The sequence below is a fragment of the Podarcis liolepis genome (assembly GCF_965112155.1).
Source record: "Podarcis liolepis genome assembly, chromosome: 7".
Lineage (NCBI taxonomy): Eukaryota > Metazoa > Chordata > Lepidosauria > Squamata > Lacertidae > Podarcis > Podarcis liolepis.
The window spans coordinates 55,005,103-55,029,980 of record NC_139561.1 but is presented as its reverse complement, the minus strand read 5'-3'; the positions used below and the strand labels follow the sequence as shown (position 1 = coordinate 55,029,980).

Below are 24,878 nucleotides of genomic sequence, written 5' to 3'. Positions count from 1 at the left end.
CAGAGCCTAGGACTTGCTGATCAGAAGGTCGGCGGTTCGAATCCCCGCGACGGGGTGAGCTCCCGTTGCTCGGTCCCTGCTCCTGCCAACCTAGCAGTTCGAAAGCACCTCAAAGTACAAGTAGATAAATAAGAACCACTCCGTGGGGAAGGTAAACAGCGTTTCCGTGCGCTGCTCTGGTTCACCAGAAGCGGCTTAGTCATGCTGGCCACATGACCTGGAAGCTGTCTGCGGACAAACGGCGACTCCCTCGGCCCATAGAGCGAGATGAGCGCCGCAACCCCAGAGTCAGTCACGACTGGACCGAATGGTCAGGGGTCCCTTTACTTTTACCTTATGTTGGTAATATGAGGTTGGTTATCCCACATTTTCCAGGCCATATCTGACATTCTGTGCAGCAAGACTCTTAACACTCAAAAGGCCAGGAAAGCCAGGCTGTTAACAAATTGTTCAGGGCAAGGTCCCTCTCCATCCCCCCCCTTTTTTAATAATATTTTATTAAATTTTATCAACAAAAAAATAGAAAAACAAGAAATACAAAATCACAGAATTCAAAAATTCAAACCTTAAACACACAAAAAAACAAGGAAAGGGAGGGGGGAAAGGAAACACATAGGGGAAAAACAAGAAAAACAAAACTCCCTCTTTTAACTTCTCATCTTTAGTTAACTTATTTTCCTGACTTCCTCACGCCTCCCTTTTTTGTATCCCTCTTTTAAAATTGGTTCAGCAAATTCATATTCAATTAGTTTGTCTAATATCAATCCCATCTTACATTTAACCTTGTTGCTAGAACCCCTTCAGTTCATTTCAACATCATCAGCACTCAAAAATTTTACAGTGTTTCTGTAAATAAGTTTTAAATTTTCTCCAATCTTCTTCCACCGACTCTTCTCCCTGGTCTCAGATTCTGCCAGTCATCCCTCTCCATCCCTCTTATTGCCAAGTGAGGGTCTGTGTCTATCGTCTTCACTTCAGATCTACTTTGAGATGGTGTACTAGGAACTTGGCCTTTCTGAATTCTAGTGGCCACATGGCTGATGATGAGCCTCTTCTTTATAATGATAGATAAGTAGTTGTTATTCTCTGCCTCCTCATTATGGTTCATATCTAAACAAGCTTTCCTCTCTGTTTATTTGCTCATGTAACTGACTAGATGCAGCACACCACCACTGCATGTGGCTAATCCCACCCTGAATTTTGGACGTTGTTTCTTGAAGTTCCCATACCAGCAGATGGTGAAACTTGTTAATGAAAGTGATCTTCCAGGGTGCTATGGTGTTCTTCCCCAGGTTAGTTCAGTTGTTTCTATTGTATTTTAAAGTCCCCGAGGAAGCCTTCAGATAAAGCTAGGAGCAGAGAGGAAATGTTTAAGTCCAGTTATCACAGTTTTCTCAGATGATTTTATTTGATTTTAGAATATTTGAATCTTCTTTGTTGGAGCTCTTAAGCTACCCAAAATCATGAAGAGCCCTGACGTGACACCAATGGTCTGAAACTGAGTGTTTTGTCATCAAGATCTTTAAAAAACAAAAAAGATGTCCAAACAGATGAAATAAATAGGTTTCTTCACTGAGAAGACGTTGACAGCTTAGGAAGTGAAAAGTATGAAGCAGGTGTCTCTCTCTGAAGGTTTGGTGTGATGCTTTTATCTCCATCCAGGAATATGAGAAGTCCCTCACCATCTTGCATTCCAGTCCTCTGCCTTGTGGTATCATTCAGCCGCATTCCACTGTTGAGATCCCCTTGGCCTTGGAAGTCCAGGAGAAAGGGCAGCAGGAGGCAGTAGCCTTCATTGCTGTCTTTGGGAATGAAGTCTTCCCACTGGTGAGTGAACTAAATGAGGGACCTGGGTGAGAAGGAGGTCTTCTCCCCTGCCCACTCCCACCCCTTTGCACTCGAAAAATGATCAGGGAAATGGGTTGTATATGGTAACAAGTCCACTTCTTTGTAATGTGTGCGTGCTCAGAACTAGTATGTCTCTGGGATATTTGTATATTGCAGAAATGAGGATTTCTGGCCACAATCCACAATTCTTACGCTATTTTTGAACATGAAATTGAGAAGCAACAGTTGCCCCAGGTGATTTTGCACTGTTAAAAGCCACAGTTCATCAAAGCCAGCCAAGCCATTTATTTATGCTCTTCCTAGCCAGAAATCTAAACAATATATTTGAGAGAGATGCCAAATTCTCTAGGTCTAGGACATCCACACCTTACCAGATTCAGAAAGGAAGGCCTTTGAGGGGCAGTCATGTGCCTATAGCCCTTGGCAGCAAATGTCCATCCCCATCAGGAATGAGGAAGAGACTGAAAGTCTGGCTCTTTAAGTTAAAAAGAAGTGACTGCATGCCCCCGCCCCTGCTTTCTCCTATTCTAAATGGAAACATGAATGGGAAAGTATTTTTCCTCCAGACCTGAAATGTGAGTTAAGCACAAAAGAAATGTTTGTTGGAGCAGGACAGAGTTCAGCATTATGATATAATGGAAAAACATGATGAGCAGAGACAAATTTATGACAAAGTAGGGTATACAGTTCTTGCTACCATTATGGAGTCTTTTCAGCTTACTAATTTGTTTCATTTTTATGAGTGCCTTTTAAATAGAGATTATTGAACTGCAGTATCCTTCTGTATCACATCTGGCTGGTGCATGCAAAATCTTCCTCCTGTTTTTCATAAACTCCCTTCTTTGTTGCATGTTCTGTTCATGCTCTGGGCTTTGTCATTTCACTGCTAGTAATAATAGTTGTTATTATTATTATTTATTTAATAATAATAATAACAACAATAATTAATAATAATAATTGGCCCATCTGGCTGGGTTTCCCCAGCCACTCTGGGTGGCTTCAAACAAAATACTAAAAATACATTAAAACACTAGCAGATCACACTTTGGGGCAGGCTGCTTGGCACTGGGATAGGTCAAGATTAGAGGATAAACCAGTCCCAAGTAGGGCTTGCCTTTGGCAGAATTGGCCTTTTATTGTCACTGTGGACCAGTTAACAAGATCACTGAGACTGATAGCAAACTACCTTCTTCTTATCAAACAGCTAGCAAACAAAGTCCTGAGCAAATGCATTTTGGAGTCTACAAAATCAATCCTTTTTATTCATGTCAGGTGGGCTTTTAATGTGCAAAAGGACTGTCTGCCTATATTATATTGGTGAGCACGTGAAAGGCAAGAGCAGTCAGACTCCCAAGTGGAGTCCAGCAGCAGTATTTATTTTGAACTGAGGCCTCAGGGTTGAAAATGTAGGGCCCAGGTCTGTACTCAGCTTAGGTGGGGATCTCCGACTGAGCCAAATCTTGTCAGCCTGAAGATCTCATTGAATAGAGGCAGACAATGAGATGCCTTCCAGATGTTGTTGGGAGTTCATCATCCCCAGCCAGCATGTCTCATGGCCAGGGATGATGGGGGATTGAGCCCAACCATTTCTGAAGGGCACCACATTGGCTACCCAAGGCCTTAGTACAGTCCCAGCTCCCTTTCAACAGCCAGAGTCTGATGCTGACTTTTCATCTTTATTTCCTGTTTCCTGTTATTCTCTGTGACAGACGATCCAACTTGTGTCCTTTGGAGAAGGCCCTGTCGTTTATGTGCATCCTGCTAAACTAGACTTCGGCCCCATCCAGGTTTTAAAGGATGTTTCTCGGGTGCTCTATCTTTCCAATCAATCTGTTATTCCTGCACCATTTGAGGCACAGATGGTAAGCAGAGTGTGGCATGGTTTCTAATGAAAACTGTGAACGGAAAGGAATTGTATCTATAATAGCCTGCGGTCTGGTTTTATGTGAAGGCGTCTCATTAAACTATCTTGAGCTGAAAGGTCATTGGATGTGGTTGCACTCATGTCTTTTTGGGTGGCCTCCAAATGCATGAGACCTTCACTGACATAACTTGATGCTCCCATTGTCTCCCAACCGTAGCTTCTTGCCATTTCCTCTTTCTTCCTTATAGTAGTGATCGTCACTGAGCTGTGCTGGTGTGATTTACATCCCATGGTAAGCAGAGGCAAGGCATTCTCTACAAGCCTTTCTGCTGAGAATCTGCAAGTGGCCCAGGGGATAAGGATGTTGGATGTAAAGCTGGGAAGCCTGGATAGGTCCCTTCTCACTTTCCTTCAGAAAAAAAATGAGTTAAGTAAGTGGTGAAGAAGGAAGGAACCAACTACAGAGTGTTTTGCACAGAGAATTTTGCACCTGACAAATACATACTGTACTAAAAGGATAAGCTATGAGCTGGAAGTTCTTGGTGCAAATCTTAGCCTCAGCTTAAACAAGACAATGTCGTCAGTCTCCTAACTGTAATTTGGGGATAATAATTACAGTTGCCTTAACCAGGTGGTTTTAAGGATTACAGAGGTCATGTGTGTGAAGTGCAATTTTATCACTCTTCCAAAATATGTTTCTTTAGCCAAGGATGTTGAGAAGGCTGAAATAAAAACCAACCTCTTCCCTAATCCTCTGCCCTTCTTCCTAAGATCTGTCACTGGGGGTGTTAGCCATCTGGGCAGGGAGTCACTTGAATCCTGTCGAATTTCACAAGCATAAGAATTGGTGTCAGGGGAGGGTGTTGTTTGGAGTGAGAGAGGCATCTCCAGCTGTGCTCTTAACAGCTGTGTGGCAGCCTCTGCCAAGTGCACTGCTGAGCAATTTCAGAAGTGATCATTCCCTCTCTATTAATTACTGTCAACATTTAACCAGAAGAGCAGTTGTGCAGCCAGTGAAGCGGTCACAGAAGACCAGCCCACTTTTGAATTGGGTTTTATATTTTCACAAAGATGGTGGACTTGATAGCCAGGTGTTTTATTATCTGATACTGCCAGTGTGAACTGTATAGGTCTAGAACCGTGTATATGAACTGGTTGGGAAATGTAAACTGTATCTGGCAGAGTTGGGATGGTCCTGCAGTTATCTGAAGAATATGGACACAGACTTGTTTGACCTAACTACAGAGAGCAGGTTGGGATGCTGCTTCAAAACCCAGTGAAGCCATCAACCCAAGAGTAAGAATGGTTTAGTGCATCAGTGGGCAGAGGCAGGCTGCCCTTCCCTGGTGGGAAGCAACTGGAGCAAAGTGGCAAGACGAGAATGGGACTTTTCTTTAGTAGCTCTCTGTTTGTGGAATGCTCTTCCCTTGGAGGCTCACCTGGCACCTTCATTACATACTTTAAGTCACCATGTGAAAATTTTTCTCTTCGGCTGATTCACATTCAATGTCCTTTTAAATGTGTTTGTGGGAGGGGGGGTTATTGGTTTTTGTTTTTTATGTATTTTGTGTTCCTATTTTGTATTTTTATGTTGTGAACTGCCCTGTGATCTTTGGATGAAGGGTGGCAGGCAAATTTTAATAATAATAATAATAATAATAATAATAATAATAATAATAATAATAATAACAACAACAACATGGCACAGAATTGGGAAGGACTCTGCTTCCAGGCCTTCCAAGGAGGAGGTTTGAGATCCACACACCGTTGTTTTGTTCTGCCCGTGGCAACTTTCTGCTCATAATGAAAGGGGTCCGCCACAGATTTTGTGAATAGGAGGGAACCTGGTGAGCACTGTAGAGATTTGTAGCTTTTAATGTTTAATTAAACATTAGACTATTGAACATTAAACAAAAATAAGCTTTTAAAGTTTAATAGACTATTGTATTTTAATATTTTCTTGGAAGCCATCCAGAGTGGCTGAGGAAACCCAGCCAGATGGGTGGGGTATAAGTAATAAATTATTATTATTATTATTATTATTATTATTATTATTATTATTATTATGACTTCTGCATGTGGATCAGGGCCTGACTGAGTGCCAGGGCCTCACTGGTGCCTCCACGGTCTATGTAAGCAGTTCCCCACCTGAGCTGCCTCAAGGTTGGGGGAGTCACGCCATGCTTCAGTCTTCCTGAATGGCTTATAGGGGCTTTTGCAGCAACGAGCATGTGGGGCTCTCTTTGACGCTGCGTCTGCAGATGGAAACTGCAGCTAGTGCAGAATGTTCCTGCCCAGCTGGTGAGAGCAAGATGTAGAGCATGTGTCCGCTACTGTAGTTCAGCTACATGGTTTCTGAACTAAAAGTTCTAGCATTTGCCTTTCAAGCCCTGTAAATGGCTTGGCTCTGCTGTGCTTGCGGAAACACTTTCCTGCATATTTCTTCCCCATCCCTTGAGATCTGCTCACAAGGAGAGAAAAGGCCCATTTTGCATGCCTGGGTGAGGAAAGAGCAAGGCCACCTGTGGTGTCCACCTACAATAATTCCTGGGCTCTGGTGGGCTCCCTCTTGGTGTCAGGTGAAGGTTTCCATTTATTGGAATGCCTTCCTTCCAAGCTGTTGATGGGCAGATACAAAGATTTTGCATCTAGAATTTTGCTGCTGTTTATGAGATGTAGAATGATTTTTATAGTTGACTTTTATTTTATTGATTGTGATTTATGTTTTGCAGGAAAGTGACCAATAAATAGAAACACTGATAAAAAAAAATCTGAATAATCTGCTTCCTGTGTGATTTTTCTGTTTCCCGTTGTAACATTTTTCTACCTTCCTGCCTGTCCTACAGAATGGGAGGCTTTGCTCTGATGGTCTGAAGTTCTGAGAATCAAGAGTAATTCTACTTGATGCAATAACAATTCAGCTCTTCTAACAGCCTCCTAGTTTTTGAAAAGCACCCCAGGTCTCTAAAATGTGTGCCAAGCTTGTGCTGTTGTGATCCTCATTTAATTATTTTAACAGATAGCTTAATATTTGTTTGGTTTCACAGTCTATGCGTTGCTCTACAGAACACAAATTCTGCTAAGTGAGCTCACTAGTTTGCAGCCATGGGCACATGCTTTTGGGTGGCTTCTGATCTGTGCAATTTCTTGAAAAATGTTTCCTGCTTTAAGTACTACTGTATATCTGAGTGGCTCCTTCCTTCCTTCCTTCCTTCCTTCCTTCCTTCCTTCCTTCCTTCCTTCCTTCCTTCCTTCCTTCCTTTCTTTCTTTCTTTCTTTCTTTTTAAAAATAAGTTTATGCCTTGCCATGTGAGACATAGATGCTAAGACTGTCTTTTGGATTGTGTTTCAGGCCCGAAGTAATTCCCTGTGGAGAATTGAGCCTAATAAAGGAATTGTCCCTCCAGAGAATGAGATATCGCTAATGCTAATAGCTAACCTGGATGACACCGTGCTGTTCCAGGACAAAGTTAACCTGAGCATAGAGAACAGCAATTCTTACATCATCCCAATCCAGGCCACTGGCATTGGTACCACCATTGTCACAGACAAACCCTTTGCTCCAGCCATTGACCTGGGACCCCACTTCAGGTAGGCTGGCTTTGTGGCTTGTGGGAAATAGTATTCTGTTTTTGGATGAAAGGATATGAGTCGTTTAATTCTCATAGGGCAGTACAAGCAAATGGAAACCTTGAGCTCTTGGCATGATGCCTTGGCAACCTATAAGTAAAGGCAATGTATACTTCAGTACCATAGAGCAAATTCCACTTTGTGAAAGCAAAAATAACTCCTTCTTGGGCAGTCCTGTGCCCACTTACACTGTATGCATTGTAAATGACTGACTGTGGAAAGTGCATGGGTGGTAACATCTCTAAAATGTATGCACAACTCTTCACATCTGTAGATATACTTGAAATAATGACTAATCTCACATTTTGTAGCTGCCATTGAGGTAAACATGGCATGATGACCAGGTTGATCTAGAAGCACTTACAATCTTAGGAGTTGGCATGACCTGCTCCCTTGGGCTTTGTACTCAGCCCTATATTATGTCACTGCAGTGCACTGTGTGTTGGGGTGCTTTTGGAGACTATTTGGAAACTGCAAGTAGTTCCAAATATTACTGCTAGGCTTTCAACTTGGACCAGGTGGTGGGAAAATATTCACCAGTACTTAACAACTCTTGGACCCATTTCCGTGCACAATTCAAAATACTGATGCTTACCTTTGAAGTCCTTCATGGCTTGCTATGTGGAGCACTGCCTCCAGCAACATGAACCTCACTATACCCTGAGATAAACTTTAGATGTAATTCTGCAGGTCCCTTTACCCTGTCAAGTAATATGGGTGGTGACAGAGGAAAGGCTTTATCACTGGTGGTAAACCACTGTAGGATTCTCTTCTCAAGGAGGCGTGCCTGGAAACCTTGCTGCCTTTTCATCCTTGAGGACATCTCTGTCTTATTATTATGCTGCTTTATCTGCTCTCTCCCTCTTGTTTCTATGAGGGTTGCTTTCTGAATTATTTTATGAGGCAAATAGGAGTGATTTGGGTGAGGTTTTCACATGAGCAGGATTGAGCTGGGTTAGGGACGTCCTATTATCACAAGTTGCTCTATGGACATGGGTGCCCTTAGAGTGATGGATTCATTTTATAAAAAGCAAAATCAAGCTAATTAGGGAAATGCCCGCCATTGAAGTGGGAAGCAGGGGTGGAGGGATGGGGGATTTTTTCATTTTGACAGACAGGTCTATCTTCTAATCCCAGCCTCTTACTCTCTGATGCCTGGGATTAAACACTGATCTGTGAGAGGGATGTTGAAGTAAATATTTTAAGGTGTTATTTTTCACATGCATCTATACTGTTGTTTCCACAATCACCCCCTTCCCCCATGGTAGTCAATGGAGATAGAATTCTCTCTCAGAGAAATGAGGTTGTATCCCCAAAAAATCCTGCTGGAAATCACAAACCTATCCTCACCAGTGATCCTTGGGGTAACAGTTCACATACCTCTGTCTTTCCTGGGACCCTCACCCTTTGCCCCACTATGATTGCTATCATAGCTACTCAAAAAATGGTAAAGTCTTCTCTGACAGGAAAACATGTTACCTATTATTCTGACATTTGGCAGGCTTCTTCCCCTTAGCTGCAAATGGCTTCCAGTTCTGGCAGAAAACAATAGTTTTTCTTTTAAAAACAAAAACTTTCTGGATGTATCAGTATACGACCTGTAATAGGTGTAATCTACTCTGGAGGGACCCCTATGCCAACAAATTTAATTTCACTTCAATGAAAAGAAAAATAATTTTTAGCTGTTTTTAGAGTCCCCATTATAGAGAAGCTTTCTTTTCAACAGATCTTACTAGTTTGGTCCTTGGAAAAACAGAGCAACTCTCAAACAAACTGGGATGCTTTCCAAAGGTACAGGTGCAAGTCAAATCTTGAGAGCAGTGCACACCACTAGTTTTTAACCTTGTTTTGTGTGGTGTTTTAAATGGTCTGCTTCAACTTGTCAGCTGCCCTGGAAATATTGATATTGAAGGGTTGCATCTAAATCCCTTAAATAAATGTTCCACCAAATATAGAAAAGACCATTCTTATTTGCTGCCCTGAGATTTTAGCCCCTCTCTGCCCCTCCTTTCCTAGCTTGGATTCCTGCTGCTATCGCTTCAAGATCACTAACCGCGGGCGCCGCACGCATCAGCTCTACTGGATGACAGAAGGCTTCCCCCCATTCCGCCAGCGCAACACCCTCCCTCCCATCAATGCTAACACAAAGAAGAAGTCCTCTGAACTTCCGCTCTTTAAGCTTCAACCACTGAGGATGGAGCTGACCCCAGGAAAAAGCATGGACATGATGCTGGAAGGCTGTTCTGATGTTCCCAAGGTAGAGAGACTTTCACCTTTTTGTTGGGGGCATTTTGGGCTCTCAGTTACTTATTTTTGGAAATGAACCAACTTCTTTCAGGGATTGCTGCTATGTCACAAGTTGCCATAGTAGCATCAGCTGCATTTCAACTACTTGTTGCCAAGGGTTACTGTAGCTACCATATAGTCAGTCTCAAAAAATCATATATGGGTTTTTATAACTGATGTAATAAGAGTTCTACAAGGCCTGATCAAAGCTCAATATTCAGTTATTTTGTCAAGAGTGCTTAATCCAGGAGAGACGAACCTTTTTCAGGCTGAGGGCCACCTTGACCCATGTTCAACCTACATCCTACACGTGTGTGTGAGTAAAATCACAGCAAGAGATCATTTTCTGTATAAAATACATATTAATGAAATAAAATGATACATTACAAAAAGGACTAATGTAAGTGGCATTAGAGTGAAATGTCTGATATGCCCACAGGAATTAATATAATCCAGGGCACAAAGAGCAAAATATCAACTGGGTATTGATGCCTTCCCTAATGCCTGCAGGAGAAAAGTGAGACAGGATTAAGGTTATACAGTACTGAATTTTAAAATCAACACAGCAAGGCTGCAATCCTAATCCATTTACATGGAAGTAAGCCATACTGAATTCAATGAGACTTACTTTTGACATGGCTAGGTTTGTAGTGGATCCAGAATTGGCCTCCACAGTCACTTACGGACTCATTGTTAAAACCGTGTTTATGAAAGACAATCTTATTTGGCTACGAGTGATCGCCAAAGAAGAAAGAAGAAGAATGATTGGCCATTAGCTTTGTCTTTACAGTGCCACAGGACTCTTTATTGGGTTTTCTGAAGCAAAAGTTTGACAGTTACACCTCTGGAAATTGATTAATTTTCAAAGGGAACACAGCTGAATTGTAAATATCTGTTGATGGCTGAGAGATGCATATCTATTGTGCAATATATGTAAAAAGTTACATTGAAACAGTAGTGAGACTTGTGCACAATAAACTAATCACAGTGGAACAGAAAATATCAGATGAAATTGTGGATGAATGTTGGAACAGATTGAGACATGCTTGTACATCTCTACCATTTACACAAATGGCTGATTACGGTATGTCCTTGATTCTCACAGCCATTTAATTTATTACTATATAGAATGTTGTGTTTTTTTAAAAAAATAATTCTGTGGGAAATGTTATGTTGCAACTGGATACCAATACAACCTTTTTGTGGAAAGATGGTATGATCATCACCTTTCCATGATTTGCTTTTAAAGGTCAGTCCTTAGGCACCAACTGGTGCAGAATTCAGGATATATGGAATTGTCAGGAATCAAACTTCTACAAAAGAGAATTATATATTTTCCAATTCATGCTTCTTTTGCTTGGAACCAAATGGTAGCCAAGGCATAGTTTTCGGGGAGCCCCATGGCCAGGGGTCCACTGAAAGCACCACAGGCATAGTGGCCCAACCACTTTTATTCTGGCAAAAAAACTGTTCTCTTTTTTCCATGTACAGGTCGTAAAGGAAAGGCTGCTCTGTCATGCCATCATAGGGAAGCAATCTGGGAAGGAGCTTATCATGAAGGTTGATGTCATATGTGAATTCATTGCCCCCATTCTACACATTTTCCCCAAAGAAATCACATTCCAAGTGGAGAAGGTTAGTGCTTTGGCCATCAGGCTGCTTACTGGCATATTACAAAGGGCTAGTGGAATGAATGGAGGATGGAGTGGGTCGTGGAAAGGGGGGTGGGGCTGTGATCAGAAACTGCAAACACACGCTCAATCACATTTCAGTTTAAAAGAGGCTCAGATGTTCAGGAGCTAAAATGACAGCCACCTCCATTTTGCCAGAAGTTTTGTGCAGGCAGAGATGGGCAACCTCATAACACATCAAAACCATGATTGCCAAAGAGATCAGCCCAACTCCTAGGCTCAAAGAGGCCCTTCCTTCACGCCTGCAAAAACATGCTTGCCAAAAGGTCATTTTGCAACTTGTTTAGCTTCCTCCAACTCAGGGCTGAAATGTGGCTTCATAACAGAAATTATTTACTAAGAAGGAACAGAAAGGGCCATGATCAGCCACCAATCAAGATGTCTGAGTAACCTGGAGCTCCTGCCCTTGGGTATATAATTTCTCTTCAAAGCAGCTGATCAATTCAGAAAATTGGAAAGCTTTTACCCCCACTCAGAAGGGGGAATGTCAATAAATATGCTGAAATCGAAACAAGGCAGTTTAACAAACTTTCTCAAGCCACAAGAACATTGCAGAGAAGCCAGGGCAATGAGCCAACAGAGAGACAGCATGGCGCTTGGCCCAATTAAGATTGCCGAAGCCATGGTAGAAAAAGATACAAATGCAGTGCTGAGAGGAATTTGCAGCTCAAGGTATCCTCATTAAATTAAAGAAATTATTACAGAAACGTGGAAGGAACTGATGGTTCATCTCAGAAATAAGGCAAATGTAATGTCAAAGGAATTAGAAGGAATTGTGGAAACTGCATCAGCAGCAATAGATTTAAGCTTACAGCATTAAAAAACCCTTTAAAAATTCTTCAAGTGAATATGAATATAAAATCAAAGCTGTAAGATTTTCAAAACAAACTTAAAGGGTCAATTTTCATCTGAGGAGTTTTGTGGAAGGGGCAGTATATGACAGTATTGTGGACTTGATAGTCCTGTGACTTAAATTGCTAATACCTGTCTTGTGTGATTCAGATCCTCCGAGAGACATTATTATATGAAAAAATAGGAGTTTTTGACGGTGCTTTAGAAATGTGGAAGATATAACTTTTGAAAATTAGCACATGGTTCTCTTGACTGCTTTGATCAATGGAACTGGCACAGTTACAGGTGCCCATTCTGCATTTGTAAGAACTCAATCTTTTAGTGTGATGGTACCTTCTCAGTAATGGCACCTAGCCTGTGGAACGCCCTCCCATCAGATATCAAGGACATGAGTAACTATATAACCTTCAGAAGACATCTGAAGGCAGCCCTATATAGGGAAGCTTTTTAATGTGTAATTTTTTTAAAAAAAATTATATATGTTGGAAGCTGCCCAGAGTGGCTGGGACAACCCAGTCAGCTGGGCGGGGTATAAATAAAAAAATAATAAAAAAATTATTATTACCTCAACTTTGGAAATTCTTGCCTATCGATATCAGGCAGGCATCTTCATTGTACTCTTTCCAGCGCCTGCTAAAAACATTTTGGTTTAGACAAGCCCACCCAGATGTTTAGAAAACTGATGTGAGTTTTAATATGTTTTTAATCTATTGTTATTTTAACTTTTTTTATTGATAATTTTATTGATATGTCTACAGTGGTACCTCGGGTTACATACACTTCAGGTTACATACGCTTCAGGTTACAGACTCAGAAATAGTACCTTGGGTTAAGAACTTTGCTTCAGGATGAGAACAGAAATCGTGCTCTGGCTTTGCGGCGGCAGCAGGAGGCCCCATTAGCTAAAGTGGTGCTTCAGGTTAAGAACAGTTTCAGGTTAAGAATGGACCTCTGGAACAAATAAAGTACTTAACCTGAGGTACCACTGTATTTGTAAATCGCCTGGAGGGTTTTGGTTTTTTGCAATCAAGCAGCGTATAAATTTCATGGAATGAATGAATATATAAATAAATAAAAGGGAATGGAATCACATCAGTTTCTACCCCACCCCCCCCAATGAATGGGAACAATCGGTATCCTCTAGTACCAAGTAGCAATTAGTACCAAGTAGCTGGCTATTAAAAACGTTATGCTATCCCTGTGAGGAGGTCATTTCTCATCATGGAATATGGAAGGGCTTGATAGGATGGGATGGAAAGTGATCCTCTGGTTGATCACTTGGTGCTGCGATGTACACCAGGATATACCATATATTTTTTCTGTTCTTTAATACATCTCAAATGTTTTTGTTTTCCCCTGCCAGGACCCCAATGATAGCCTGAATCCCCAGTACGAACCACTGACTTTGAAGAACGTTTCGTCTTTGCCAATCAATGTCCTCCTCTCTTTGCAAGAACCTTTTTCCCTCTGTGATACTGATCATGAAATGCTGCCAGTACCTTGTCAGGTATGAGGAGTCTCTTTTCACCTCAGGCCTCTAAGTAAGAGGCCCTTTGCAGGGTACAGTTCAGGCTGCTGGTTGTGACCTGGCCAGTCCTAGACAGCACTGCAAACAGTCTCCAGTGACTGAAAATGCAGAAGTCATTTTCAAAGAACTACAGTGGTAGGCAGATACCAATCAGTTATTTATTTATTTAAAATAAACTTATTTCTTTCCTGATTTAGGCCTTAACTATGGACGTTGGGGAGATGCATGACCTCTGTATCAGGTTTGACCCTCTCTATAGAGATGACTTGTACAACCGAGTGGCAGAAGAAGTCTTGACATTCCGTTACCTAGAGCATCCCCATGTAGACCACATCAACCTACGGGGAGAAGTGCGTTTCCCTAACCTACACTTTGAGACGATGGATTTGAATTTTGGCTGTATCTTGAATGACACAGAAGTTGTCCATGAGATCAATATGACCAACTGCAGTCCCCTTCTTGTAAAATACCGCTGGTCCTTCATGACACAGGATCATGAGACCCTGATCAGGTAAGAGCAATCATAAGTCCTCCCTTTGGGATTTTGTCTGATGTCCCAAGACATTGTCTATGGGTACATGACACAGTCACCCTACTAAGTGGTTAAGCAGGTCTGGGTCTCAATGGGAGATACTTGGGAACTTAATGGATACCACCTTGAGACCCACGATGAAGTAAAGGCTGGATCAAAATGTATTAATTATATGCTATTTACGTTGTTTATAATCTCTTGAAACCAACATTTTGGTTCCCAATGTCAGCCTGTGGATGACTCTGATTTGGATGATGCGCCAGCCACCCAACTTTCCCCCCTGATATTTATATTTTATTAAGGTGATTTCAGTTAAAAGAAATAAAGTGATACAGAAAAAAGAAGGAAAGGTGAGAGGGAGAAAAACAATAATAACAAAGATACATATAAAAGTGAAAATGTGAACCCCCCCAAAAAAACAATATACAATATTCCCATACATTCTTGTATAAATTGGTATAGTGTTATTGTCCTAGTGCTTATGTAAATGTTAATAGCCTACTGCATTTTGTATAAACTCATTCCAAATGTTAATCATATCATAGCCATAGTCTGCGCCTGCCTGTAAGCAGTCCGTTCATAAATTGCCAGTGATGTCATATTGTCAGTCCATTGATTTAACGGTATCATTTCCTTATTTTTCCAATTTCTCAATATCAATCTCTTGGCCACCATTAGGGCATGGAAAATCTATTGCTGTTATCCCGTTGATTATTTCCATACTGCAGGTATATAGTTCAATAAAATGTTCTCACACAGGGAGCGTGCTACTCCGCCATCTTCAAAGCCAGAAATCACCCAACTGAGAGGAAGCCCTCGGCTTCCCCCTTCCACACTGCCTCGTGCTGAGGATGTAGCTTTTCTTTCAGTCTTGGCCTGCTAGAGGTTCCAGTTTGGTTCTCATGGCCGTTTTTTCCAAAATCACATACACCTATGAACTGGGTGATGTCACCCAATGAGTGACTGATGTAAGTTCATCAGTGAGCAGTTCAATTCTGCTTGGTTCAGTTGCATGAGTGAGTTCCCCGTGGGAAACACATTTGTGCAGTAGATCCCTACAAAAGGCAGGCTTCAATTCACCTCCCACTAACTGATGGGTGGGGAGCTGAAGCCTGGTTGTTTTTGTTATCTCTCTTTACCCCTGTGGATAATCCACTTGTCCATCATCAAGCATCATTATTACGGCAGATGAATGACAGCTGGGTGTCAAAGTTGGTCTGCAGAGATTGGGGGAGAAAAGGATCTGGCCAGTGGTGCTACGCTTTTCTTGCCTATTTGATAAGCAGCTTATACTGCGCTGCCAGTGCCTCCCCTCTGCCTTAAATGCCCCAGAATGACTGAACTTTGGTTTAATTTTTCTTCTGAAAGTAGGAGAAGGAGAGAGAGAGTGCAAATGGTAGAAATGATTGCAAACAGGAACAGCTTTTGTCAAGTTGCCTGCAAACCTTCTTCCTTGCAAATATATGAACCAGCAGTGCTGCTGCTTTCTCAAACTTGGCCTTCGTGCAGATATTTTAATTACAGCAGCAAACGGATTTTCCACAGTGCCCCAGGAAGTCCAGTAAACATAACAACTGCATTGATGGTCTGCCATTCTGAATAACATCAATAAACAATTTCCCGAGGAAAACATAAGCCAACCCAGTGGAAAGGCCTTTTTGGCTGGCGGAGGGTGGGTGGGGGGAGCCACTGAGAGGCACTCCTCCTTGTGAGCTCATTAAGGAGTCTGATCCTGGTCTGTGCCAAGTGTTTTCTGTCAGACACTGAGTGCTGTCATCCCTTCAATGCAGTTTGTAGCTGTTTGGGAAACAGTAGTGTCTGAAGGATGAGAAAGCAAGATAGATAGATAGATAGATAGATAGATAGATAGATAGATAGATAGATAGATAGATTTGAAGTACTGTAAATGCAACCCCAACCCAAAGCATTTCTGGGTCTGAGGCTGGTGGTTTTGTCACTAGAGAGTCCCAGGCCACATTTTTACCGTGGCTGCTCATAGAGACATTCCTTCCTCATCTTCAGTGTTTCAGCAAGCAAACAAATGCAGATGTGGGACCCTAGTGGCAGGAGGAGGATGGTTGGAGGGCAGTGGGGCTTAGAAGCTGCATTTAACTCCAAGGCTTGGCCAAAGACTCTGTGGGATAAAGGAGCAACCCAAGTACCCCAGGCAGAAAAGATGTGGTGAGGAAGTTTGTGAGGGCATGCTGTTGGAGCCATGCTCTAGTTTCCATTTCAGCAAACTTCTGTTTTACTTGAGGTTGACAGCATCCCTTAAATCAGCTATGGGAAGGGAAGAGGATGAACCATGATATTGTTCTGTGGTGGCTCCAGGTGGTCCTTGCAACATCAGGTGATCTACAGGATCCCAAGGACTTTTCCATATAAGCCATCTTGCTAGTTTCCTACATAGTAAATGCACATTTTTTACAAATTTGTTTCAGGGGAACCGGAGGACTTTCCTTCAGGGAAAGCAGGAATATTTTGTTTTCCCAGCACACACTGGGCTTGTCTGCTCTCCTGGCTCCTCAAACCTGTGTATGATTCTCACTTGCTAGCTTCCTAGTTGCACTAGGGAGTCTTTGCCAGTGTTGTATCTTTATTGATTATGGGGAACCTTTGGCCCTTCAGCTGTTGCTGACCTGCAAGTCCTATCAGCCCCAGCAAGCATGGCTAATGTCCAGTGATAATGGGAGCTATAGTTCAGCAACATGTGCAGGTTCCCTACACCTGAGCTGTACTCTGGGATTCCACATAAGTATATATAAAGAACTAGACACAGCATTGCCAATATTATTAGCTTGATTTGGTAGTAATTCAGCTGCAATGTAAAATCAGAGCGGTTGTGAAGTGAAAGCCTTAGAAGGCAGGTAGGTGTCTTGGTTGTGCATCTCCTTCTTTTACTTTCTTATAGGGAAACCTCTGGCTTTGCTCTTACTGGATTGTAGAAAGGCTGGACCATTTCTAGCAGTCCACAGCCCCCTCCCTTGCTCCCATTTGCAATCTGCTCTTGTCAGCCATGATAGATATGAGGCTGTAGCCCACCTCCTTCCTAGGTGTGGTGAAATCCTGAGTCTCAAAATATGATCAGTGCCCCCAGCATTAGGTAGAACTGCTTCTTATTTAGGTATTCTCATAGGTCTAATATTTAGTAGTATCTGCACCCTTGGGATAGGTCAGAGAGGCCATGGAGGTTCCCTTTGGCTTGAAGGTCACAGGAGAGGCGCGTGGAGCTGGGTGTTGTAAACCCCACAGCTCTATCGATATTGGACTTGGGTTGGCAAGCTCTGACATATGTGGTGGAGGAAGAAGTAGGGGCTGAATGAGTAGTACCTGAGTAAGATGAGGGAGGATCTCCCTTTTCTAACCCAGGTTCTATTGCTTGGGGGCAAAGAGCAGGGATATCAGGTATTGCCAAAAATTTGGGGGGGCTTGGAGCAGCCAAGGTGGGAGGAACTACTGGAAGTGGAAATGACTTAACAGGAGCCTCAACAGGAGGGTGCAGTCTTGTTGCTTCAAACCAGGCTCTGCCTTCGTAGATGGGAGCAGGCCCACCCACCCTTTAGAAGCACATTTTTACAATTCTGACATTCCCTGAAGACAGCAGATTCTTGTGAGTGAGTGCACCACACCTGGGTGTGACAGGTCATGGAAACTTGTTGGGACATCTTTGTTGCTTCTGTCTGGTTCTGAACTTCTTGCCCTGCTCTTGAACTATGGCCCCTGAGCCTTTTGTCTGTTGCTGGGCCTGTACCAATACTTGAATAATGGTAAGTGAGAGATCTTACTTACAAGTAAGAGTATCTATTTCTGTGTTTGGGGATAGGAGCCAGGACACATGGTGCATACACCCCACATATCGCCACACATCTCCACCTCCTGTGAAGTTGCTTAAATATTTTATATCACTGCAACCCACCATCATGGAGCCAGGCTTTTGGTCTCTTCTCTGGCTTCCCCAGCCAATCCTCCATTATTTACTATCACACACACCTTCATACTCTCTAACCATGCTATGGCATGTTGGCATTTCAGAAGACTGTGTGAAGGTGAAATTGCCACATGCGGTGCTCAGGGGAATCACCAGCATCTCACAGGATTAGACCCTTCCTCAAGGCTCCTCATTAACCTTCCGGGTGTGATGCTGGTTGACCCCTTTCTTTTCATCTCTCTCTTTGTGTATTAATTAGGCTTCCCGGCTGTTTCACGGGGTCCTTGTGTTGGCACCACCTGACTATCCGGAGGACAGCTGGGCCTGAAGGGAGCCTCCAAGCTGTTAGCACCTTCACTTGGCCATGAAGTGGCCAGGAAGAAAGCACAGCTTGTCAGATATTATTTCTCTTTTGCTACCATGTGTATAATTACATCCAGCTAATGCAGCCTGACAGTTTGGTAGCTAAAAAACAGGTCACTGCTATTCTATCCACTCTGTGCCTTTCATCACAGTAACTAATTGTCATTCAGATTAACATCTGTTTTTCAGCTAGGGGTGAAGAATGTGACTTATTTAGTTTTATTTCTGGACCTTATAATTAGGGCAGTGACTTTTATGGTTTTCATCTAATTATTCAGTCTTAACCTTTCATTTCCCCCTACCCGCCTTAGGAGAGTTCACATGAAAGCACTTCGTTTTTCTGCATTACAGTACTCTGGAATTATTCCCCACACTCTCCTCATGCTAACATGCAGAGTAGGAGATTCATGCTGCAAAAAGGGGCAAATGCCATTCTGCATGGCATGCAGCATTAACAAAACACCACATGTGTAGCAAATCATCACTTGTCATATGTGATGGGAACATCAACATGCCTATGGTTTTGGGAGACAAACTATGCAATAGGTTACATTGATGATAGGAGCACATTTGAAACTTTCTACAGTGTTGATAATATTTAATTGGATTTAGGGTGATGTGTCTGTGGAACAGATGTATTGAGCAAAAGTCTTGGTAATTGCAGCCAGAGTAGTACAAATCTACAAATCTATATGGGAATGGCTTCTGAAGTGCTTTGAATTAGCAGAAATAGCGGACCAGTTTGGTCTATAAAACAAAGTTAGTTCAGAGGTGGCCATACTTTGTAAATTATTGATATATGAATCTGGGAAATATTACAATTTGTGTAAATCTCTAAAATGATGTCTGTCTGTCTGTATATACACATACACCATATGTGAAGCATGCTTAGTAAGCCCAGCACTTCTGGGTTCTGATGGATTACCGTTCCCCATTTTATAAGGATCCAAATAAATTAGATAAATAAACATTTTCAGGGACTCAGAAATACTAACATACCCCACTTTTACTGTCCTTTGCTCCCCCTCCTCCTCTTGCTCCTCCTGCTCCTCCTTTGGGATCCCAGTCAATCAAGGTTTACATAGCAGAGGCCAGGGGATGACATCCCCACATAGGTAACAGACAAATATAAATACTGAAGAGCCTAGAAGGTCTGTCCTATGGAGTAACAAGCTGATCCTCTTTCCCACAAAACATCTTAAAGGGATGATGCAGTTAGACCTGGGATGGCCTTCACCAAATGTGCTGTGCACATGGAAGCTTCCAGGTTAATCGCTGCCTGGCATCTCCATTTTAAAAAAGAAGTTGATGTCTTATTAGCGCTTTCACATTACAATAAGGATATCTGCATAACCGGGGTGGGTGGGGAGCCTTTCTTCTGACTTGGAAAGCTACTTTTAGTCGTATTAGACATCACCATCTTTCTCGGACTGATTGCCTGACTCAGTTCAAAGCAGTCATGTACTTAACAGGAGTTCAAGAGCAGAACCAATAACTTCTCAAAGAGAGATTCCAGACAAGATTAGTTATTAAGGCTGCTTACATGGGGCACGGTTTGGACTGTAGACCTCAATATACATGTGTTCTGTCCCCTACGCCTCCGCTCCACATGCCTGTAGGATTCTGAAAATTATTCTTCCCTCCCACAGCCCAGTCAATACATTTTTCTGTTCCAGGTGGCTGCATTGTACTCTCTTGTAATGTGGTAAGAGAATGCAGGGATTTAATGGGATTGCAGGCAGACCACATCTTCTGTGGCATAGCAAAGGGACCCAGGGCAAATCTTGTGATTGTGTGTGTCCATGTGTGTGTGTTGGGGTGAGGGGATTATACATGTTTTATTAAAGTTGGCTAGTTACCTTGGAATATCTGGAGTCTTTGCATTTTAAAATAAATAGCTCCCCATTCCCAAATCCCCAAGCATCCTCCAGCTCTCTAGGACTCTTAAATTGTTGACAGTGAGAGAAATATTATCCGAGGCTGTGCAGGAGTCTGAGACCAAGCCTCTGCTCTAACACCCCCACTGGCCTCAGAGTTCTTTAGCACCAATTTGTTCCCATCCCAGACCCTCATGTCAATCAGTGTTACTGTCTGTGTTAGCCATTGGGTTGTGTGCTCCTTGAGGCAAGGATGTTCATTGTCCAAAAGTCTCATGGAGACCTTGACCCTTCCAAATGTAATGGAAGTAACAAGAAGGAAGAGCAGCCAAGTAGATACCACAACACTTTTCTCTTTGTTTTTCCCATCACTGGAGAACAGTTTGATGAGCTGAAGGCTGATAGCTTCTTTGATAGGGGATAGAGCTTTGTATAGCCAGCTCCCCTGGGGCTTGCTTCTGACATCCCAGGCCAAATAGCATGAATGTCAATTGCAGAAAATAAGGTGGATTTATAGGCATTTCTGGGAAGGAGAATCAGGGGTCTTGAGAGGATACCGTTGGGTGGTGAAGGGTTTCTGCCTCATAAGAAACAGGCTCCAGGGCCACACAGCTAAATTGCTCCATGTATAACTTCCATCATCTCTAACCATTTGCCATGCTGTCTGGCAGGGGCTGGTAGGGTTTGGAGTCCAACAACACTTGGAGGGCTGCACATTTCCCACCATTGTCTTACTCCATGGGTTGGGAACTGGATCCCAGCAACAGGCGCAAGGAGCCAAAAATGGTTTTCTACCCCTGCTGTTGAGCTTCTGACAATTATACTCTTTCCTCAGCTTGATGTCTCATCCAGTCTCTAGGCATAAAAGGCACAGATCCCTGGCAGAACATGTGCTTTGCATGCAGAAGATCTCTGGATCCACTCCTGGCATCTCCAGTTAATAGAATCCCATAACAAGTAATGAGAAACAGCCTTCCCTGCTCAAGATTGTGCAGAGCTGGCTAGGTGGATGGAGATCTTGACTTGACTTAAGGCAGAAATTTCTGATATTCCTGACCTTATGCACAAAACAAAACTGATTCCATGCTGTTTACATAATTGGCCTGGGAACTAGCAGGATAGGAGGGCATATTCTGATGTTATTGGCTGTTGATGAACCTTTGATTTCAGATGTTTGAGGCATGTGTGCCCTGGCTGGCTAAGCCAGCCCCATCAATATAGAAATCATTGCCAACTCTGTGTCTGTTCTTGTTTCTGTCTGATGGGATTTCTGTGATTATACTCAGCATTTCTTTATTTCTGTTTGACATCCTGTGAAACAGTTACAGTGAAGTTATCTGTATTTTTCTGGACCCGTCCCAGCTCCCTCGCATCTCCATCCTTCTGCTTTGTGCATTGCAGCCCTGTAGTGGAGATAGGATGAGCAGTTTTGTAGATGCATTTGGGGCCTCCTCATGCCTGCAGTGAGGCTTTGATGTTTGGCTTAGTCATGTTCCATGAGGTCACATTGCATTAAATTGAGGATACAGGGAGAGCAAGCCAAAGAATTGGAAGGCTAGTTTAAGGCTAAGGCGAAGAGCCCTGAGCAGGACCTCTTGACCAATCTGCCAGAAGCCTCTTCTTCCTTCCAGCCCCTTTAAGAGTTGCTAGGGGGGTAAAGAAAGCAGGGGTATTCAAGTGACATCAGATGAGACTGAACTGCAGGATAGGGTGGCAAGGAAGAGGCAGGATGTGTGCTGTCCTAGGAAAATGTTCCAGGTACTGTGGAACCTGACTCTCACCGGGTGCTTCTCTGCTTCTTGATAACATAAGACCTCAGCTCAATTAGACCAAAGATCTGTCTAGTCCAGCCAACCAAATATTTATGGGGATCCCACAAGTAGGACACGAGGAGCTCAGTTCTCTCTTGCTCATGTTATTTAGAGGCATATAAATCATATCGGACTCTGGTTTAATATTTTACCATTAATAATAACAGCTCATACTGTGTTTTATTGATGGATGTTGCCTATTATATAATGCATTAAAAATGTTGCAATGTTACTACAGTACTGTCAGAATGGATTGTTATCTGAAATTGGTTGCTATTATACTGTTAATTGGAATGATGTGTTGATGTGGATTTTTGAGGTTGTGCTGTTAGCTGCTTTGCCATGAGCCCTGTGGGAGGGGGCTGGCTGGGCCAGGACAGAGAAAAGAAGTGGCTGACATGACTCCAGGGTGGGATCCAGTGGGCTGGAAAGGTCTCTACCTGGATTGGGAGAGCCAGAGGAAGAGGCTCCTGGCCAGAAGCTGATTCTGGCTTCTTCACCTTGCCTATCACATCTGGCTGCTGTGCCTCTGGAGTTGCCAGAAATCATGTCCAGTCCCAGCTGCCACATCCACCTCTGAGGAGGCAGTAATATCTTGCCTAGGTCATGGAGATGCCAACTCAGGCATAAGCAGACAGGCTGCTTCATCTTTCTTAGGGAAGTGCTAGGTTGCTTGCCCAGACTAAGGACCAAATCCACTTGCCATGATATGTTGTCTCCACCCCTTTTTCTTACAACATGGTTGCGGGGTAAGGGGGTGTTGTTTTTGAGTCAACATTTTTGCTTGTTTAGTCATGTGTAGCAACTACTGTGCCTTTGAACAGTGTTTTGCCTATGTATTGCACCAATCTGAGCATTAAAGATTTGGGTACAAACTGCAACCTGAGTTTGAGTTCTGCATCAAGTAGGGCCAGGACAGCATTGCTGCTGCACAGAATGAAGAAGCCGCTTCCTAGAGAGAGCCTATCAACTGGCACAGGGTTGGTGCTCAGAAGCTATTTTGAATCATCATGAGTTGGTAGTGAATCATATTAGTAATCTGATGATTTTTTTTAAAAAAATAATATTTATTAAAGTTTTAAAAGTTACAGAAAGAAAAAGCAGAAAACACCTTTTTAGACATAAACAATACAACACATCACAATAAATAAAAAATAAAAAAGAGAGAACAAACAAGAAAAAATAAAATCCATTAACAAAGCAAAAAAGAAAAATACAACACATCTTCCCATAACTTATCTTTCATTAGCTTATTTCCTTGACCTCCTCACACCTCCCTTTTTTGTATTCTAGTTCAATTATCTGTTTCAGCAAATCCTTTCCATTTTTTCAAATTTTTGTCCTGTAATTTATCTTAATATAATGTAACTTTACTTTCCCTCCTTTCACCAATTAACAGTCAGTTTTTCCCCAATTCTTAATAACATTTCTGCTAAAGCCACATAACATCATTCCAACATCCTTCTAACATTCATTAATTTTGCAATGTTTCTGTAAATAGTCTTTAAATTTCTTCCAATCTTCCTCCACCGACTCTTCTCCCTGGTCTCGGATTCTGCCAGTCATTTCCACCAATTCCATATAGTCCATCACCTTCATCTGCCATTCTTCCCGGGTGGGTAGATCTTGTGTCTTCCAGTACTTTGCAATAAGTATTCTTGCTGCTGTTGTGGCATACATAAAGAAAGTTCTGTCCTTCTTTGGCACCAATTGGCCGACCATGCCCAGGAGAAAGGCCTCTGGTTTCTTCAGAAAAGTATATTTAAATACCTTTTTCATTTCATTATAGATCATCTCCCAGAAAGTCTTAATCCTTGGGCATGTCCACCAAAAGTGAAAGAATGTACCTTCAGTCTCTCTACATTTCCAACATTTATTATCTGGCACATGGTAGATTTTTGCAAGCTTGACAGTAATCTGACGATTTTTTTGTTTTCTACCTTATTTTATCTGCTGTTGGTTTTATATATATATATTATAGTGATCATAATGTTAAGTTTTTCATGCTGTTGTTGTGAACTGCTTTGAGCTCAGTGTGGTTGTTGGGAAAGTGGAATACAACTAGTAAATATAAGCAAATCAAAATGGCACTGTGTTTTTCAGATTCAGCCCCAGAGATGTTACAGCCCTTCCTAAACAGGAAGCAGCCACTGAGCAGGAGGTCCCACAGCCACAAGAAACTACGAGTCACAATGACACCAAAGATTTCGAGAGGTTTGTATACTAGGCCTCAGAAATGCATAGTCTATGTCTTGGCCCTGCACAACTAGGTGGTCCATGCCCATCACTCTGCCTGCTATGCCACACTTTGATAATGGGAGCAGACGACAGATTAGGGGGCTCTTGCTCTCTGCCATCCCAGGGATTTAGCTTGAGCAGTTAATTCCTTAATGTATCGGCTGCGGCTGTAAGTGAAATACAGCAAAGCTCCTCTTGCCACTCCACTCCAGATTCATTCTCTGGTCTTTTCTGACCCAAGTGCAGCAGCTTCATCTGCAACCATACCTCCCAGCAGTGCAACTGTGGCTTCTTACACAGCTTACATATATTCAAAGTATCCCAGGATTCTTGATTTGAATGTATGGTATGTGCACACAATCTTTATGTTCAAGGTGAGGAAACAGATCATGCAGGAGCACACCCCTACCCCCCCCGGCATTGTTCCAAA

At 42.5% G+C, this 24,878-nt stretch overlaps 1 protein-coding gene across 4 annotated transcripts in view; it reads left to right on the top strand.

Annotated features, from left to right (window-relative positions):
• Positions 1-24,878, top strand: part of HYDIN (HYDIN axonemal central pair apparatus protein) — a 132,074-nt gene that overhangs the window by 38,218 nt on the left and 68,978 nt on the right. For all 4 annotated transcript variants that reach the window (XM_083514875.1, XM_083514877.1, XM_083514874.1 and 1 more), the window contains 9 exons: positions 1,157-1,292; positions 1,663-1,827; positions 3,558-3,710; positions 7,065-7,303; positions 9,359-9,599; positions 11,120-11,263; positions 13,535-13,678; positions 13,897-14,210; positions 24,314-24,424. In XM_083514875.1, coding sequence (XP_083371001.1) covers positions 1,157-1,292; positions 1,663-1,827; positions 3,558-3,710; positions 7,065-7,303; positions 9,359-9,599; positions 11,120-11,263; positions 13,535-13,678; positions 13,897-14,210; positions 24,314-24,424 — 1,647 coding nt within the window. The remainder of the gene's footprint in view (positions 1-1,156; positions 1,293-1,662; positions 1,828-3,557; positions 3,711-7,064; positions 7,304-9,358; positions 9,600-11,119; positions 11,264-13,534; positions 13,679-13,896; positions 14,211-24,313; positions 24,425-24,878) is intronic.